Source organism: Puma concolor, chromosome B2 (assembly GCF_028749965.1).
Source record: "Puma concolor isolate L17-30 chromosome B2, mPumCon1.1.hap2, whole genome shotgun sequence".
NCBI classification, from domain to species: Eukaryota; Metazoa; Chordata; class Mammalia; order Carnivora; family Felidae; genus Puma; species Puma concolor.
This window is the reverse complement of record NC_141671.1, coordinates 34,428,754-34,448,701: the sequence shown is the minus strand read 5'-3', so window position 1 is coordinate 34,448,701 and position 19,948 is coordinate 34,428,754. Positions and strand designations below refer to the sequence as shown.

General features: G+C 41.6%; 2 protein-coding genes across 8 annotated transcripts in view; one reads left to right on the top strand and one right to left on the bottom strand.

Moving 5' to 3' along the window:
* Positions 1-11,348, bottom strand: part of ANKS1A (ankyrin repeat and sterile alpha motif domain containing 1A) — a 179,471-nt gene extending 168,123 nt beyond the window's left edge. For 3 of the 6 annotated variants that reach the window (XM_086706645.1, XM_086706647.1, XM_086706646.1), the window contains exon 1: positions 11,027-11,347. In XM_086706645.1, coding sequence (XP_086562771.1) covers positions 11,027-11,226 — 200 coding nt within the window. In that variant the 5' untranslated portion in view covers positions 11,227-11,347. Of the gene's footprint in view, positions 1-11,026 lie in introns of all 6 variants that reach the window. The other 3 variants (XM_086706648.1, XM_086706649.1, XM_086706644.1) reach the window with 2 other exon arrangements.
* Positions 11,349-12,237: 889 nt separating this feature from the next.
* TAF11 (TATA-box binding protein associated factor 11) lies at positions 12,238-19,914 on the top strand. 2 transcript variants are annotated; one of them, XM_025925179.2, is made up of 5 exons: positions 12,561-12,846; positions 16,499-16,647; positions 18,076-18,163; positions 18,512-18,608; positions 19,253-19,914. In XM_025925179.2, the coding sequence occupies exons 1-5, from the start codon at positions 12,676-12,678 to the stop codon at positions 19,381-19,383; spliced, it is 636 nt and encodes a 211-aa protein (XP_025780964.1). In that variant the 5' UTR covers positions 12,561-12,675; the 3' UTR covers positions 19,384-19,914. The 2 variants fall into 2 exon arrangements, with proteins under 2 accessions (XP_025780965.1, XP_025780964.1); XM_025925180.2 differs by lacking the exon at positions 18,512-18,608 and having other exon boundaries at positions 12,238-12,846.
* Positions 19,915-19,948: the final 34 nt, after the last annotated feature.

The window sequence follows — 19,948 nt, the reverse complement described above, 5'->3', positions numbered from 1 at the left end:
AGCCGGGGGGAAGGGCAGAGAGAGAGGGAGACAGAATACCAAGCAGGTTCTGCGCTGACAGCCCCATGTGGGGCTCAAACCCACGAACCGTGACATCACGACCAGAGCCGAAACCAAGAGTTGGACGCTTAACCAACTGAGCCACCCAGGTGCCCCCTCTTACTTTTACTTTTATTTTTTCATCTTAACTAATGAAAATGCTCTCAAAAGAAGGTGAGAGCCCCACATAAAAGTGCTGTGAAATCCGTCAGTATAATGGTGCTGGATGCTCTCACTGCCTAATAGAGGCCAAAATCTCTCTAAAGCAGAGCCCTGACTGTCCCAACAACTATCAAAAAGAAAAAATAAGTGGTTCCATGTGCTGCTTTTATCACTTAAAAAAAACGTATTTATCTATTTTGAGACAGAGAGAATGAGCAGGGGAGAGGGGCAGAGGGAGAGAGTAAGAATCCCAAGCAGGCTCCACACTGCCAGCACTGAGCCCAATGTGGGGGCTCAATTCCACAAATCGTGAGATCATAACCTGAGCTGAAATCAAGAGTTGGATGCTTAACCAACTAAGCCACCCAGGCGCCCCTGCTTTTATCACTTTTAAATTGACTCTATAATGTAGTATTTGTATGGCTAGTCAACGGGGGAATCTGGGCCAAGGCAGAAGGACCCAGACCCAAACCTCCCACCTGTACTCCAAGCATAAAAAACCAATGAATAAAATGTAACAACAACAAAAAAATGCTTTTGTGTATATTTTGTACATAGCTTCAAACCAAGAAAAGAAATGCACAGATGTCAGAACAGGAACTCAAAATCAGAGCTGTGAATGGGAACTCCCAATGCACTAAATTAGAAATCAACAGTAAGTACAGAGAGAAATGTGCTTAGTATACTTAATAAAAGACAATTCAACTCACTCTTCCATGTTTATGTAAAAAGAGTAACACCGTGAAACATATTCAGAGTAACAAATAAGACTGAATAATCTAAGTAACAAGTCAGCTTAACAGATCTAGATTCTTATCTAGAGTCCGCCCATAAAGCTGGTGGGAAAACACTATTTAAAGTTGGTCTTCCATAAGTACTACCTAAGGAATTTGGTTACTCAAGTCCCTCAAGCATGCTTTTAAAGTCTTTCGGCATCTATAGGGCCATCTATGGCCAGCAGGAAACTTAAAAAGAGAAAAAAGATTGGAAGCTAGCTGAACTCATCTATACTCTCAAGGATTAGAACACTTGATTCGCAAATTGCCAGATGAACCAGCACAAACGGGGGGGGGGGGGGGGGGGGGGGGGGGCTCTGAGTAGAAATATCAGTCAAGTAAAATACACAAACACACACAACACCACTTCATTATAAACCAATTCAACTACTTTTCATAGTAAAATAAAATTGTTAGTCTAAATATCTCAGAGCACATTTTTAAGAGGTTTTATTGAAGCATAAATATGTTTAAATATACGAGTTCCTAACGATATTTACAAAAAAAAAAAAAAACACCTCATTAGACACCACTGAAGACTACTAGGAAACCAAATGGATCTGAAAACTGGTAAAGAACAGAAAAGAATCAGGCATTCAACTCATCTTTCCTGAACAAACTGTATCCCAGGATAACCAAGTGGTTGATAACAGGAGGTTTCTCTCTAAAAAGTATTCCAGGTAATAAGTGAAGAACGTAAAATAGAAATGAAATATCACCATTTTGCAAACTCTTAATGAAGTCATCGTCTAGGCAGTGATCTTCAATGGCTGCCACCATCACAAGAAAGAAAGACTCAGGACACTTGGGTGGCTCAGTCAGCTGAGCATCTGACTTTAGCTCAGGTCATGACCTCCTAGTTCCTGAGCTTGAGCCCCACACTGGGATTGCTGATGTCAGCCTTTCAGCACAGAGCCCGCTTCCCCCTCTCTACCCTTCCCCCACTTGCTGCTCCAAAAAATAAATAAATATTTAGAAAAAGAAAAAAGAAAGACTCAACTGAAGGAAGCACACAACACCCTGAGGAAGAAATCCTGCCAAAAAAATTGAACCTGAATCAGATCAAGTCTCTAGATCCAATTTCCAGCTTATAGGCAATACAGGGGACAGATGAACATGTTAAATGACACCTCAGAGATGCAATCAGCAAAACCCGGACTATGGGAAATGGGGCAAATGCCCCTTTTCTTTCAAATACACTGGAAAGAAAAATGACAGAGATGAAACCCACAGATTTAAAGAGACTAAAAGATATATCAAACGAATACAAGGTGTTTACAGACTTGAACAAACCAACTGGAAAATACAGAATATTTTAGACAATATGGAAAATTTGAACCCTAACTAAACATTTGATGATTTTAAGGAATTGCCATTTTTTTAGATGTGATAAGGTATTGTGAATATTTTTTAAAGAAATCTTTATCTTTTAAAAATATGTACTTAAGTAATATGATATATAGGCCTCTCTTCAAAATAATTTCAGTGCAGCGGGGGGAGTGGGTGCCTGCGTGGCAGTTAAGCATCTGACTCTTGATTTCAGCTCAGGTCATGATCTCACAGTTGTGAGATCAAGCCCCATGTCAAACTTTCTGTGCTGGGGATGGAGCTGCTTGAGTTTCTTTCTCTCTCTCTCCCTCCCTCCCTCCCTCCCTCCCTCTCCCTCTCTCTCTCTCTCTCTCCCCCTCTGCTCTTCTCCCCTGCTTGCATTCTCTCTCTTCCCTTCTCTCTCTCTCAAATAAAATTTAAAATAATAACAATAATAATTTAGTTGTGGGGTGATAAAAAGAAACAAAATTGGCCATAAGCTGATAATTGTTTTATGAGTACATAAGGTATGTGAGGTGTCATTATTTTATTCTCTTGATTTCTGTATGTTTGAAATTTCCCTAAATAAAAGCTAGAACAACAAAAGAAAACGGCTTTTGTCTCATTCTGCTTCAAGCATATTGCTCAATGCATGGTGTGTTATTAATGGCCCTCTTCTAAACATTAGCCTCTGAAGAAGGACCTGAGAGGTCCCAACTTGACCATTAAAAATCCTATGCCTGCACAAAAGTAACTTTCTAAATAGAAGTAGCATTAGCGGCCATAGATCAATACATTACTTCCCAATCAGAAGGACCCAGAAGATGTAACTCTTATTATAAGGGTCGTCAAATACAATTGCATATGTAACTCTCGTCACAGTTGAATACTCAAACTACATCTACTGTTCTCAGTACATAAAATGTTATAAGCACAAATGTGCACACAATCTTATCTACAAGATTACATATGCCAATGCTGTTCCAACAGCAGAAAACTAAAAACAAACTCCTAACTAATGGCAAAGAAGGAATTCAATAATTACAGTTCATACACACTATGGAATACCACTTACTCATTTAAAATGAGGTTGAAGAGAAAATGAAAGTTGTTTATAATACATTAAGTGAAAATTTGAGGCAAAGTATGTACAGAACAGTGTCATTTCTAGTAAAAAAAATTTATTATATATATTTACATATTATATTATATTATATTATATTATATTATATTATATTTTTTTGTAAAGAAAAAAGACCAAAGAATATACATGAAAATTGCAACAGCTAACTCTTTTAGGTGGTGGGATTACAGATGATTTTATTTTCTTCTTTGTGCTTTCATGTGTCTGGCAATTTTTCTATACTAAATGTAGAGGTCCATAATCCCTTATTTATAATTCAGATACCCAAAAATCCCTGAAAATAGATTTTTAAAAGTTACTGGCAAACTTGTTTAGGTGCAAAACCTGCCCTAAACATACTTCATATTTATCCCCTTTAGTGTGAATATTGACAGATGTCACTGCAGGGATACAATGTTTCAGACTGTTGACCCAGATTCCACTAGGGGCTCACTAGGACTCTTCAACAACCCCAAAATTCTGGATACTAAACCCCAATGTCTCAGACAAAACACTGTAGACCTGTATCAGTCTGTACCCTGCCACCATTACCATGTTTAGGCTTCTAAAAATGGGACTCACATTTGAAAAGTTTGGGAGCTCCTGCTATCAATTATTATAACTTTCAAAGCAGCATCAATATAAAATATGTCCTTAACAACAAGATTACCATATCCAGTTTAGCAAGCACTGGGCTCCCATCAGAAGGTTTCAGCAGCCAAGGTTTACCAGGCATTACGTGCCTTCCATATTTTAGCTCACGTGATGCTGCTTCAGGAAGTAGATACTATCCCAGGCCCATTATACACATGAAGACACAGATGCTCAGAGAGGTTATGTAACTTGACTAACTCACAAGGCAGAGTTGGGTCAGAGTCTGACCTTCGGCAGCCATGCTAAGGCCTCGTCAGTTAAGTAATCCACAGGGCAGTTCTGCTTCCTGGATCATCTCCACCATTTTTAATAGCAGTAATAACATCACAAGTAAAGCAGAGACAACTGACTTGTTTTAAAAACTCTTTTTTGATTTGTAAACTAAACAAACTTGATCTACAAATTACTAAGAAAGGATAAATATGAAGCCATAACATATAATTTCTAGTATTACTACCATTAACTGTAACCACACCAAAGTTACTTGAAGATGTTCTACGAATGTAACAATATAATTTTCTATACCACAGAAAATCTCCCAGTAATCTTTTGGAAATCAGTGTGGGGAACATTTTCTGAGGGCTGTCCAGAAGAGACCAAGTTCCTACCCACAGGAGAGCCTGACATTTCCAAGAACAAACTCTCCACTATCTACTTTTGGGGTTTCCTTGGTGTCTCTGGGCTATAAAACCCAGTAATTTACTTTCCCTACTGAAAACTAGGGTAGAAATAGCCTTGACTTCCTTTTGCAAGCCAAACTTCACAGCTGTTGAGGGTGAACAAACCAAGGGGAAAAAAACCTTCAGAAGGGATTTTTCTGGCCAAGGATGCAACTTTCACTGGGACCATAATCTCCCAGGACAAGTGAACATGCTGAAGCTGACTGGCTACAAATCAAATTCTTCCGACCACAAGACTGTTTCACTGTTTCCAGTCTCTAATTTTTGTAACTAAGACAGTAAAAACTGAACTTCAATTGGAGAATTCAGAAAAAGGGAGAGGAGATGTCTGACTTTTCAAACTTACGTAAAATTATCTTTTTCTTTTCTTTTTTAAAAATGTTTGTTTATTTTTGAGAGACAGAGACAGAGCACAAGCAGGGGAGGGGCAGAGAGAGAGAGAGAGAGGGAGATACAGAATCCGAAGCAGGCTCCAGGCTCTGAGCTGTCAACACAGAGCCTAATGCGGGGCTCGAACCCACAAACCGCGAGATCATGACTTGAGCTGAAGTCAGACGCTTAACCAACTGAGCCACCCAGGTGCCCCTAAATCTTTTTCTACACTTACACACCCTACTCGTTTAAGATTAGTAACTCTCTAGATTTTTAGGCACAAAATAACCACATAAAATCATAGTCTGCTTTAAAGAAAACAAAAATGTACAGCAATTCCAAAATAAAAGGGCTGCTATCCCAATAAAATCATACTTAAAAGAGGTATATTAAAAAGTTCTTGAGGCGCCTGAGTGGCTCAGTCGGTTAAGCATCTGACTTCGGCTCAGGTCATGATCTCACGGTCCGTGAGTTCGAGCCCCGCATCGGGCTCTGTGCTGACAGCTCAGAGCCTGGAGCCCACTTCAGATTCTGTGCCTCCCTCTGTCTGCTCCTCCGCCGCTTGCACTCTGTCTCTCGCACTATCTCAAAAATAAACATTTAAAAAAAAAAAAAGTTCTTTAAAAATCATTTTTAAGGAATTGAAAAGCTTTAGTGTAATATCAAGAAAACTGTTATCCTAATGGATAGTTGTGTTTTGTTGGTTTGTTTTGTTGCGTTCTCTTGGAAAGAGCCAGAACTTAGATCACACATGTCCATGAGATCCTGCTTCAGAACCTCACATCAACATCATAGAATGCTGTTGTCCTCTTAGGATGTTAAAATCATTTGCTCAAATTAGGCATATTCAAAAGAAATCTGGCACTGCAGGAAGGCAGTGAGAGAAAAGCTGTCACGTCATTATAGTTTACAAGCTACACATCCATTCTGGGGAGTGAATGAAGGACCATTTTAATGCAATGGTTTTGTTAAACACTTTTTTTTCTTTTGAGTGTGAATTACTTACATAAATTTAGGAATCTTTCTTAAAAACAACGAATAAGTTGTCATTGTCTTCTGACATTGGAAGAACTTTCTATTGTCCCCAAAGTGGGGTCCATTTTTCAAAAGTTTTCATTCTTCATTCCTTATTTCAAAAAATTTTTTCATATTTTTGGGAAACTCGTGGTGATTTCTGGATAGTCTCCCTCCTCACCTCAAATGGTAGAATAAAAACTAGTTTATAGCTACATTTATTGCTACTGTCCATACATTTTCCGATTTCTCCAGTAAGCCTCCTTGGCTTCTTCTGTTCTTATTCACTCTTCTCATGCTTGAGAAATTAAATATAGAATGTTCCTAAACTATGACACATCTACTCCTCAGTCCTAGCCTTTGGTTTAGTTTCTCTGTGCTTCTGAACCCTCAAGAATACGTTTTACTTTACACCTTACACATACATCAGTATTTAGCTCATAACTCAATAAAAGTTTAAGTCAATAATGGAAACCAATTTGACAATAAATTTCATATATTAAAAAAATAATAATAATAAAAAATAAACTTGCTTAGGGATTAAAAAAAAAAGTTTAAGTCAATATATGATGATTTCTTGTAACATTTTCTTTTTTCAGGCCTTTTTGCCCTTTAGTTGATAGAATTCGCTTCTAACCCAAATCTTACGGTCTCTAATAGAATTTGCTCTCCTGGAAATCAACAGTTTCACTAAAAGCATCAACATATCAAACTCTCCGTTCCATGACAATGTGTGTCCAGGGCTGAAAAATACCACGAGTTAAAATGAAGTTTAACACAGCGCCTGTCCCAAGCTATCAACTGAAGGCATGCATTTGTTCAACAATCAGAAAAGGAGATACTATTATGTAAAGTAAAATCCATGCCATCCGGAACCACTCTAGGACTAGACATTTCAGATAACTATGCTTTCTAAATAATCTACTTTAAGTAACAAAAATTGTATTTGAATCATTTTGGATAAAAAACTAAAATATGTTTTTCCTACTTTCATTAACATGCTCTATTGCATATAACTTATTTGATGGCTAAGTGTCATCAAAAACAGAAATTACAGCACAAAGATCTAGTACAACAATGCTTGGGGCCTATGCAAGTGTGTAGGGCTATGCACATCTATGTTAATAGTCTCAAATTACTGAGGATGGGAAAAGCTAGGATAGATTTTAATCGCTTTTTCTGTCTCTTATTTTGTCAATCAGTCACACAGACATATCATACTACTATAAACGCTGTAAGGAAACAGACGATGTATCAGGAGAGGGACTGATTTTGATAAAGTACCTATTCTGTGCCAGGTCTGAGATAAACTTTGCAAGGCATGTAGCAATCAGCCTGGCACAAAAGTAGAAAATGGGTAAACACTAGGTAAATGAATAGCACTAATGTGCCTACCTAAGCACGTTCTCTCTTATTTACAGCTTCTAATCTGCCATGACCTGGAAAACGCATACCCAAGTGTGAAAGAACACCATTTAAAATATGTCTAGCCTGGTACTTTGCACATACCAGGGGCAGCATGGCAAAACTGTATGTGCTGAACTGAGGATGGCGAATAGTGAGCATATATAATGTGCCAGAAAGTGTGGGAAGTGTCTTACACACATTATCTAAGGTGATACCTATAAAGCAAACAATATTATCCCCATTTTACAGATGGAGAAATTGAGGCTCCAAGTGGTTGAGTAATTTGTAATAAAATCAAGCAGCTAGTCGGTGATGGCAGTACTCTATGAATTCAGGCAGTCTGACTACAGAACAAGTAGTCTTTTTCTTTTTGCGAGAGTGAGAGAGAGATAGAGAGTGAAAGAGAGAATGAATGGGGGAGGGGCAGAGAGAGAGGGAGACAGAGAATCTGTAACAGGCTCCAGGCTTTGAGCTGTCAGCACGCAGCCTGACGCAGGGATCGAACTCCCGAATGGTGAGATCATGACCTGAGCCGAAGAAAGATGCTCAACCAACTGAGCCACCCAGGCGCCCCAAGAACAAGTGTTCTTAAGTGTAATACTACACTGCCTCTGAATAAATGTGCAGTAAAGAAGAAAAGGTCAGAAAGACATGAAGTTTATAACAACTTTTTGTTTTCCTAGTAGAAGTTTTTGCTGACTTTCTGATTCTCAGGGATATTCTCAATGGGTGAGGGTTACTGCACGTCAACATTATACTGACAGGCCGGTGCAATAAACTATGAAAGCCAGGCAAGTAAAGAATGAGCCAGTGAATTACTGCACACTACAGATGATGGGTTCCAAAGAAGTAGAAGCCTGAGAGATCCGTGTGTATTAGGGTCATTAGGGAGGGCTGTAAGAAGTTAAGACCTAAGCCCAAGAAGTGTAAGAGAAAAGACATGGGGTAAGAGAAGGGGCATTTTGTAGTTTCAGAATCAGCACAAACCCTCTGTGGACATGGCGGGGGGAGGGGTCGGTTGGGGGCGTTGGTCATAAGTAGATGAACAAACACACATGTGGTTTGGAACATTTATATCCAATGCAGCTGTAAGCTCTTATTCTTGCCAGCTTTACTTGGTCACTCAAACAGCTGGACAAACATAGGTTACAGTTGGCAGTACTAGTGGGGGTGGGATATGGCAGCTAATGCAAAGGCTAGATCTAAAGCTACGATTCCCTAGCTCCCGTTAAGGGTCCTTGAGGTGTGGAGTGTGGGCATAGGGAACCTACCCTCCATGATTTCCAAACCTAAAAAGGGAGGACATGCTGACCTAGGGACTATTTAAATACACAGTATCATTTGCTCAGAGATCTTTCACTAGGTTGAGCCAGAATCACCTCTAATTAATGACACACCTAGTGTAACTACTGCTGCAGATCCTCCCTGCCCCTAAGAATCACAAGGATGAGAGGTTAGGGCAGCTCTTAGGCCATCTACCATCTCTATAAGAGACAGGAGAGCAAGTCAGGAATCAGCTGTCTTACGCAAGGGTGTGGAGACACATCCACACTTTAGGACAGAGACTGAACTTATTAGCATGAGGCCAAAAGTAAAAACACTGTGGTAAACAAAGATTTCCTAGTCTTGCTTAACTACACGGCAGCTAAATCCTCAGCAAAATGTTAACAGTCTGTGAAGTGTGAGCCTAAGAGCAATTTGACCTGTACTTGGAAGGTGGGAGACATGTGCAAGTTTCTCACTTCAGCAGGATATACTAGGGGTTAAGGTATCTTCTGGCAAACCTCCAAATGCTACATTATTCACCTGATTAGAGACTGGCACTTGGAACATGTATGGTCTTTCTCTCATCTCTCAGATATCAGAAGTGCAGAAATATCAAAGTATAATCCAGAGAAGATTCAAAACCCAATGCATGCATCCAAAGTACGTTTGAGTTGCGAGGCACTGATCTAGGGACTGAGACTATAAACATACGAAGAAAGACGACATCACTCTAAAGGATGGAAATGTACCCATTCATTATTACGTTTTATTATGCCCAAAAACTCAAGACTGCCGGCAGGAAGTTCTTCTAGTGCCCCAGTAGCACTAAACAAGTCTTTTTCCTGCTTCTATGCCTCTGACCATAGCTTGCCAACCTGGAATTGTCTCACTGTATGTCACCTATCTATATCCTCACATCCTTCAAAGCCAGCTGAAGTCCTCCTCCTAGAAGTCATAATCTCCATCTCATCCCCTAAGTTCTGTCTCCTTCTGCTGAACTACTAACAATCACGGCGAGTACAGCCATCACTTTATTTAGAAATCTGTCATCCTCTAATTGATAACTTTTATTTATTCAATGAATCCTAGGTACCAACTGTGCGACAGCATTGCCCTAGGGACTGGAGAAACTGCGGCAAACAGCCCTGGTTTTAACCTCCCAAAAAAGAACTCATGGGGAGAGTTCTCCTATGCCGCTTTTGAAAATCTTCTGTGTAGACCTGGGTCTGTACTCAGTGCTTCATACCTAACAATTTATTAGAGCCCTGGGCTTCTTTGGTCCAAACTCACTCAAACTGAAGTTACAAAAACCAATGGGGAACAAAAGCCAACGAAGCCATTTCTAAATGAACTTCCACTTCGTAAAAACCTCAAAAGAACAAGGAAGGAAAAGAAAACAGGCTATGAAAGTGCTGCTGAACCAACACATTTTACTCACACTGACAAAGTACCTCCAATCCCCCCTCCAAGCCACACAAAAGTGACCTTTCTCTCTCCATCCTTACCAGCTCCGGATTCAAGTGTTTATTTTAACAACAGATCTCAGAAAAGTTTAAAGCACCCCTAAGTTTCCTAAACAAATCTTTCTAAAGCTTTGTTTCTTGATGAGTAACCCCCTCGATGAATCTCGCATATGCCACTTAAGAGACTAATCCAATAAGGCTCCCGACAACGAACTAGAATTTGAGCTGCAAGCACGAGAGGGGCTAAAAGAGCACCACTCTGAACGTGATAAATCCAGACACAATTTTAGTATCAACAACAAAAGCCAGGTCCTGCGGAGCAGGGTGGAAGGTTCCAAGTTCCCAAAAGAAGGGAACCAAGAGAATTTCCTCCGGGGGAGCGGTGGGATTCTGCAAGGCGTGGGAGTTTCTGCATCAGGTGAGGGAGATTTCAAATAAATATTTCTCTGCTCTAAAGTAGCTTGTGAGATACGACAGCTGGCACCCGAGAGCGGGCGAGGGTGAAGCCGGGCTGTGCCATGCGGCGGAGGCTGCCACCCGGGCACTCCCACCATTCTCCGCAGCCGGGTCAGGATGTGAGAGCCCGGCGCCGCGCGGACCTGCACGGGCGCTCCTGGCCCCGTGGGCCGCCGGTCCTCGACCCTGGCACCCAGCAAAGCCACCCGCCCGGGTCTCAGGCGCCCCGACCTCTCAGGAGCCCCAGGAGACGGGCGGGGGAGAGGGGATCTCCAGCCAGCCGTCCGGCCCCGGCGCGTTACCCACCTCAGCAGACTGGAGAGGGGATGGCTCGAGGACCCGAGGCCGCCGCCGCCGCCGCCGCTGCCGCCGCTCCCGGAGGAGCCGCCGCCGCCGCCGCCGCCGCCCCCGAAGCCTGAGGAGAGCCGCTTCCCGGACAGCAGCTTCTCCACGGCCGGGAGGTGCCCGGTGCGGGCCGCCTCCAGCAGCTCCTGCTCCTTCCCCATCCCCAGGGCCACCGCCCCCTGGACCCCCTTCCCGGGGCCGCAGCCGAGCCTGCTCCGGCTCCCAAACTTTCCGTCTCCGGGCAACGCACCCCCCAAACCGGCCGGGGACACCACCCCCCTCCCCCCCGCCTTTTCTGCCCAGGAGCGCGTCACTTCCGGGATCTGGCGTCACGCGTCACCGCGCCCCCGCGCCCCGCCCCCTTGCCCACCTAGCTGGGCGGGGCTCGGCCGGCGGGCGCAGGTGCCTTTGGTCTGCTGGAAGCCGACCGGTTTGGGTCGGGATAGGCCTCCAAGGGCAAGAGGAAAGCGCCTGATAGATAGCCGCTGTACAGGTGTTAGGGAACAAATGGGGCCCACCTGTATGCGCCTCCCGACGTGCGCTTCCTGCCCAAAGGTTTTGGGAGCCCACAGGACAGGAAATACGGTAATTCGCCCAGGCAGCGTAGAAACAAAGAGAGAAATACGGTAACGCGCACCTACATTTCCAAGTTCATTCTTTCGGCACGCATAAGTTAAATATGTGATGGATGTTGGGACCTAGTGATACAGAGGTGAATAAAATGGCCTGCTCCGCACCACAGTGAGGGAAGAGAGGAAATTTTTAAAATACAAATATCTCTTCTTCATGGTCCCAATCTCTGAAAAGGCTCGTTAAAGTGAAACATGCAAAGACAAGACCTCCCTTCCCAGTAGAATTTGTTTCCTCTTACTTTTTGATGAAATTAACCGAACTGACATAAGTCAAGTTTGTGAAACCGACCTGGATAGTGAGTACCGGTAAATTGGAAAAATCATTTAATTGGGTAGAAAGTATATATTGTCTTTGCTACTGGAACTGTTCCTACCTCTAATTAGGCACTCAACAAATGTGGAGTGAATAGATGGGTTGGATCAATTCTGTTCAAGTTATATGACTTTTTTTTTTTTTTTTTTAGGTGCTTGAGGAACCGAAAATGGCAATTCACACAGGCCCACGGCCTCTCCCCAATCAAAATGTACGAGGTTGAGTCCCTGCCTAAAACTTTACCAGGCAGCCACATCCCAAGACATTGGAGTACAACGGAAAAGAGTCTTCTACCGTCCCCAAACTTTACTCTGAGGAAAACGGATTAGGGAGTTAACCACGTTTTTAGAAAGGCAGCATGGAGGGGGAAAAACGCCCTTCAGGAAACAACACAGCTCTCCTTTACAAATGCTGATTTCCCAGAGTGGGAAACCCACAAACTGATTTCCGTACCCTCAATTTTCCGTCTCCAACCGCCACCAAATCAGTTAAAACGGAGCTCTTGAAGTTCCCTACGCGTGCCTTAAAATGATCCCTCCGAGGAGCGGTAGGGGTGACGTCATCGCAGCGCGACGATAGGAAGTAAGCTTCTGGGTTGCTCTGAGTCAGTCCCGAGCTCCAGAACCTGACAGGACTGCGATCTTGCCCTTCTTTTTCTTGCTGCTATGGATAATGCCTGCGGGTCGCCCCCGGAAAAAGGTGGAGAGACGGGGGAGTCAGAAGAAACGGCTGCTGCTCCCGGGGGCCCGGGGGCTACCGACACAGACGGAATCCCAGAAGAAACTGATGGGGACGGAGATGCGGATTTGAAAGAAGCTGCGGCGGAGGAAGGCGAGGTAAGGAGACATGTGTGGATGAGGTCAGAGGAGTACTCCGAGATTTTGTTAACAGAGCTTGCTCGACCGGCTTCCTGGTTGGTCCCTGCCAAGCCCAGATAACTCGAACTCACCATGACTCGAACTCACCATGACTCCCTCTAGATCTGCCAAGATGTGTCCGGAGAGGGAGGAGACAAAACTGTAGTGCGGGTTCGGTTCCAGAGCCCCAGCCTCTGGGTTAATACTTTTAATCCCCGCTCCTAGATATTAAGGCTACTTCTAAGAGATTTTTTAAAAATTTTTAGGCAAATTCTACCCCTAACGTGGGGCTGTACCTCAGGACCCTGAGATCAAGAGTCCCATGCTTTTCAGGAGGAGCTACTCAGGCGCCCCTAAGGGAGTTTTACATAGCCTCTTGTTTTCCTGGTGAGGAAATTGGGATCTGATGTCACAGACAGTGCAAGAGCTAGAACCCAGGATTCCTCGTATCCCTTTGACCGAAATACGGTTTCTCCTAGATGTTGCTCAAGCATAACTGTCATACGCTGCAGAGCCGTTAAAGGGAGACTTGGAGTTACTGGTTCAGTCATGTTTTTACCCTCGTGGGACATTTAACTACGACCAGTGACCTGGGTGTCAATGTCCAAGGGACTCTATAGCATAAACACACCAAACTCCAAGAGCTCAGCAGTGTTGCCTAACTGAGCATCAGTCAGGGGACTAGAATCTCAGCGTGCTCTGGCTTCCGTTTCTAGAGATGGAATCTTGGAGTCTTAGAACTTCCTAGGGACTTAAACAGATCATGGGGAGGACACTGGATTAGATAGAAACAGCCTTTCAGAGAATTAAGTTGCATCAAAATATATAAAGTAAGAACTTTTAGAAAAATGTGGGAGCACCTGGTTGGCTCAGTTGGTTGAGCATGGGACACTTCATTTCAGCTCAGGTCATGTTCTCACGGGTTCCTGAGTTCAAGCCCTGCATTGGGCTCTGCGCTGTCAGCAAGGCTCCAGCTTGGGATTTCTCTCTCTCTGCCGCTCCACACCTCGTGCTCACATGCTCTCTCGCTCTCTCAAAAAATAAGCATTAAAAAAATGTGATGAAACTTTTTAAAGAAGGAACCTTTAAAAAAGATCTGAAGGACATAGAGGATTTGAATAATAATTGGTTCAGTCCAATAAAGAGCTCACTACATACAGAAATTTGCACCCAACAGGAGATACATTTTTTTTGATACTTCTGACTGAAACACTGTTGTTGTTTTTAATGTTTATTTATTTTTGAGAGAGAGAGCACGACCGGCTGGGGGGGGGGGGGGGGGGGCGGGGTTGAAGAGAGAGAGGGAGACGCAGAATCCGAAGCAGTCACCAGGCTCTGAGCTTCAGAGCCTGACGTAGGGCTCAAACCCACCAGCCGTGAGATCGTGACCTGAGCCAAAGTCGGACATTTAACGGACTGAGCCACCCAGGCGCCCCAAACTGAAACACTTTTAAAAATTGATCATATACCAGGGGTACCTGGGTGGCTGGTTGGTTAAGCTTCCAACTCTTGACTTCCGCTCAGGTCATGATCTCAGGGTTTGTGACATGGAGCCAAGGCTGGGCTCCCTGCTGACAGCACGGAGTCTGCTTGGGATTCTCAGTCCCCTGTCTCCCTCTTTCTCTGCCCTTCCCCCCACTCGCGTGCACGCACATGCGCGCTTTCTCTCTCTCTCTCTCTCTTTCTCTCTCTCTCTCTTTCCCCGTCAAAAAACAAACCTTTTTTAAAGTTAATTTAAATTAAATTAACTTTAAAGATTGATCATATACTATACCACAAAGAAAACCCCAAATTCTTAAAAGCGGAAATCATAACAGGGCACATCCTATTAGCACAGTGCAATAAATATGAAATTAACAACAAAAAGCTTCTCCCAACTGCCACTCCCCCCAAATAAACTAACCCCTGGACATTTTAAACTGTTTTTTAAATAGCCCTTAGATTAAATCAACAAAGAGAACACTACATCATATCATACGGGCCTTGACCAAAACCGTATTTAAAGAAAAATTCATAGCTTTACATATTTGTATTAACAAACAGGAGATGCTGAAAATAAGCACCCAACTCAAGAAACCAGAAAAAGAACAGAATAAACCAGAAATATTTGATGTTCAAATTTAGGCCAAATAAATTTCAAAATCTAAGAAAATGACTCATTTTTAAGGAAAATATAAATCACCAAAATTCAAGCACATAGAGGTTAGAAAACTTGTATAAATAGGTAACTAGAGAAGAAATTGAAAAGTTTTTTAAAGATACACTATCTTTACTCTTACCTACCCCCTCATATTCCTCTATGAGTTTATGTGAGTTCCTTTTTAAGAAAAACAGAGGTTAAATCCCATTAATGAAGTTTGTTGTCTTTTGATTGTATATTAAGTTGGAGGGGATGAAGTTTGGATTTGAATTATTATTAAACATCTAGCATGAGTAAACCTATGTTAAATGCTTATGTGGGGAGAGAGAAATAAGAGACAAACCTATCTTCAAAAAGTTCACATTCTAGCAGTGAGAAACATTTGCGTGATACAGTAGAATTGAAAGATAGGAAGAAAAGAGCATTATGTGTGGGAGAAGCTCACTTAAAAGTTCCGAATCCAGGGGCGCCTGGGTGGCGCAGTCGGTTAAGCGTCCGACTTCAGCCAGGTCACGATCTCGCGGTCCGTGAGTTCGAGCCCCGCGTCGGGCTCTGGGCTGATGGCTCGGAGCCTGGAGCCTGTTTCCGATTCTGTGTCTCCCTCTCTCTCTGCCCCTCCCCCGTTCATGCTCTGTCTCTCTCTGTCCCAAAAATAAATAAAAAACGTTGGGAAAAAAAAAAAAAGTTCTGAATCCATGGGGCGCCTGGGTGGCTCAGTCGGTTGAGCTTCTGATTCTTGGGTTCCACTTAGGTTGTGACTTCATGGTTCATGAGCTGGAGTCCACGTTGGGCTGTGTGCTGTCAGTGTGGAACCTGCTTGGGATTCTCTCTCTCTCTCAAAATAAATAAATAAGCTTTAAAAATATATATTAAAAAACAAAAGTTCCAAATCCAGGGCCAACTAGCTCGCTCAGTTGATAGAACCTACAACTCTTGATCTCAGGGCCATGAGTTCGAGCCCCATGCTGGAGGTAGAGGTTACTTAAAAAAAAAAAAAAAAAAACTATTAAAAGTTACAAATCCAAAGAAACACTGTTTTGATGAGAGGGTGACTCCTTTTTAATATTCTTTCAAGATGGAATCATCAACAATAAAGAGATGTATAGATTTAGAGGCAGAAGAGCTGGCTGGATGGAGAGGCCTTTTCTGACATCCCCCCTAAAGGATGAGGTCAGGAAGTGGGCTCAATGCGGGAGAGTGGTTATCGTGATCCTTGGCACTTCATTTCCTTTGTAAACATACTAGAGCTAGGATCACATAGCTAAACTGGAAAGTTGGATTCTTTGGCTGGTTTTCTTTTCACAGCTAGGCTATAAACTTCTTTAGGACAGAGAGTGTATCTTAACGCATGATGGTACAGCCAGTGCTTGGAACCAAAAAAACTATTGAATAATGGATTTGTTGTGCTGTAAAGAGAATGAGGTCTTACCTTCTTCCCCAAGTCTGGAAAGTAGGCCAAATATATAATAGGGTTTCTTTTCATCTTCTCAGCTCAAGAGTCAGGATATCTCAGATTTAACAGCAGTTGAAAGGGAAGACTCATCTTTACTTACTCCTGCAGCCAAAAAAATGAAAATAGATACCAAAGAAAAGAAAGAGAAGAAGCAAAAAGTGGATGAAGATGAGATTCAAAAGATGCAGTAAGTTACTTTCTGATTTTTTTCCCCATTTCAAGTCTCTAACTTGACCGTACAAAGTCAATAAATTTGGGGAGCCTGTAATTTTTTCCCCTTTTTTATACTCAAAAGAAAGTAAAGCAAATAATACTTTATGTAACATTTTAGGAAATATAAATAAATAAAAAAAAAAATATCCTCTTGTCACCAGAAATAAACACTGTTAGTATTTTGAGGTATAGTCTCCAAGATATTTTCTGTACATGTATATCCAGAAATAAATTTTTTCAAAGATGTTACTGCTTGTGACCTGTTTTTCACATTGTATATGGTGAATGTTTTCCATGTCAGTAATTATACATAGGTCATAACTTTTAATGGGCTCATTGTAAATTTATCAGAGAATACAGAAAAATAGAAAAAATAATTACCCATAATCCCACCACCCACAATTAACCCTGGGTATGGATTAGGTTATATACTTTTTCAGATTTTGTTTTAAATGTTTTAAATATTTATAGCTAAATACTTTCTTGTAAATCTGCCTGTAAATTATCAATTTCAGTGGGTGCATTGTATTCCATTATGTAGATGATCATTTAACCAATCCCTGTAGTTCTTTTTCTTCTTTTGACATTATTATGATTGAGCATCTTTGAGCCCATCTTTGCATACTAGTCCATTTAGTTCCTAAATAAACCCCCAAGGAGTGAATTGCCAGTTCAAACAGTCTGAATGTTTTCAAAGACTCTTCATACACATTTCCAAATTTTTCTCCAGAAGGGTGGTTGCACTTCACACTCTACCAGCATGTATAAGTTTGTGTCCTCCCATTCTTACTAATACCATTCTTTATAATGCTCATCTGTCTGATTCATGAAAAATGTTATCTTATTTTAGTTTATCATTTTAATTAGTTAATAGTGAAGGTTAACTTTTTTCCTTTGTGTTGGTCATCGGTATTTTTGTAACTTGCCTATTCATGTCCTTTGCTTATTTTCAAAATCGCGATCTTTTATTTATTGGAAAGCATTAAGAGCATAAACCCTTCTCCATATATTTTACAAATATTTTCCCCCAAGTCTGTTAATGTCAAAAACTACTGGTTTGAATATAAATTTATGTATCAAATTTTTACCATCAATGTGAAATGTAATAAGGTAGAGTTAGGGGTAGAGAGAGCCTAGTGCTGAAAACATAATCTATATAGTGACCCAACATTGTAGTTTAAGTTTTTGTTGTTAATGAAGTAGAAATGAAGTTGTATGTCATTTTCTCTTAAGTTTCTAAAGAGTAAAAATGCTTTGTCTTCATTCCTTGTAAGCACCAAGCTTAATGCTATTGACCCCTCGAAAATTCATTTTCTAATTGTCTGAGACTTTTATTGATGTGATAATATACCTTAAACATTTGTTGTTGTAAGCCAACTTAATTATCTGAATCTTTGTCTAGAATCCTGGTTTCTTCTTTTTCTGAGGAGCAACTGAACCGTTATGAGATGTACCGCCGGTCAGCATTCCCTAAGGCAGCCATTAAAAGGGTAAGGATGGGCTACCACACTTCATTTCCATCAGATATGAGAGTTGAACTAGACACAAGAACTGTGTCCACCTCATTTTGAATGAGGTGCTAGTCAAGTTGGTGGATCATTCACACAGGAAAACAAAAATAAAATGCCTCTCGATTATCAATTGGAGTTTTGTATTCTGGGGATAAGGTCTAAACGTAGAGAATGAGTTGCTGTACACCTGAATCTTTGTCTTAATAGTCTTAATTTCAGTATCCAGCCTTTAGTAAAAACCTTTTTAGTACAAAACTCTTAAAGGGTACCATATTCTTTAAAGCAGTCCTTGACTTTCTTAATCATAGTCTTTGTTCTTCTTTCAAGCTGATCCAGTCCATCACTGGCACCTCTGTGTCTCAGAATGTTGTTATTGCTATGTCTGGCATTTCCAAGGTTTTCGTCGGGGAGGTGGTAGAAGAAGGTAAGTGTTGTTGATAGCATGTACAGGATTGAACCTCTGGTGGTCTTAACTTTCAAGAATATCTATGCTAGGGGACCTAATAAAGTACCTGTGGGTGTTTCCATTTGCACTAGAAGTTGACCAAGTGGGGCACTTTGTATTCAGGAGAGCATGACCATTATTCCTCAAAAGTTTTAATACTGGGACTCAAGGAAGCATCTGGGAAATCTTTCCAGATTCCTGTCCTCAGTCCAGGGCGACAGAAGCCTACTTCGTATTTTTCCCCAATGGAGTTTGCTCATTTCTGTTGCCAAATTAAAGACCTAAGATAAGCTATCACTGGGGGCTGACCAGTGTGGTATGATGAGTTGTCCCTCATGTTATGAATCCTGGGAAATGTCCTCTATCCATCAAAGAAAGAACCTTGGCTAAGTGTATTGCTGGTCTCCAGTCAGTGAAATGTTTTATTTTTTTAAGTAGAAGATTATATATTACACTAAAGCTAACGTGATAGGTTTTATAGCATTCTCTTAAGAAGGGAAAATGTCTTGGTTTATTTCCTTAGCAAGCTTAAGAAGGGTTAATGAGAATTATAGGATTCAAATGGATTATGTGATTAATAAGTCCTGTGTGACCATGAAACTTTCTTCTTATCTTCTGTTTAGCACTGGATGTGTGTGAGAAGTGGGGAGAGATGCCACCACTACAACCCAAACATATGAGGGAGGCTGTTCGGAGGTTAAAGTCGAAGGGGCAGATCCCCAACTCAAAGCACAAAAAAATCATCTTCTTCTAGACTGAAGCCTAGAAAGGCCTGGTACTGAAGGAAGGAGTACCGGTTCCAGACTTCCTACTGCATGAGACTTTTGCACAGGTGCTTTAGTCCTCTAAGGATTCCATGATGATTTTGATGTCTTTCTCAGAACTCTGATATTCATCACATCTAAAAGGCATGCAGCCTGTTTCATACTTGCCTTGACTAAATATTGGCACCTCTTTGGACATTCTGAGGCATTTAACTATTTCTTGGCTAGTTGGAAGAAGAAAGGTACATGGGCCTTAAGCGTCTTCCAGACAGAGAAGCTGCTTTCAGAAAGTCTTTCCAAGAAAGCTTTGATGGTTTCACATTGAAGCATGAAGTCGCTGTGATTTAGGTTGTTTCTTCCATCTGGTTTTAAGTAGATGAAACAACCAGAAACTTTGACTTATGATACTCTACCATGAAGAACACAGTGATGGGAGGAGTAGTGGAAAAGTTTATCCCTGTACACATGTAAAGTTCCCTATGGATCTTGGTGAGTGATCATTAAACTGTTTTCCAACTTGCCTTATGTGTATTCATTTTCTGTCTAGCTGGTTGG

Excerpts from the sequence above, each read along its gene's own strand:
- TAF11 (XM_025925179.2), top strand. The coding sequence starts at position 12,676 with ATGGATAATGCCTGCGGGTCGCCCCCGGAAAAAGGTGGAGAGACGGGG. Across the intron at positions 12,847-16,498 it reads CTGCGGCGGAGGAAGGCGAG|CTCAAGAGTCAGGATATCTC; the intron begins GTAAGGAGACAT and ends TCATCTTCTCAG. Across the intron at positions 18,609-19,252 it reads CGGGGAGGTGGTAGAAGAAG|CACTGGATGTGTGTGAGAAG; the intron begins GTAAGTGTTGTT and ends TCTTCTGTTTAG.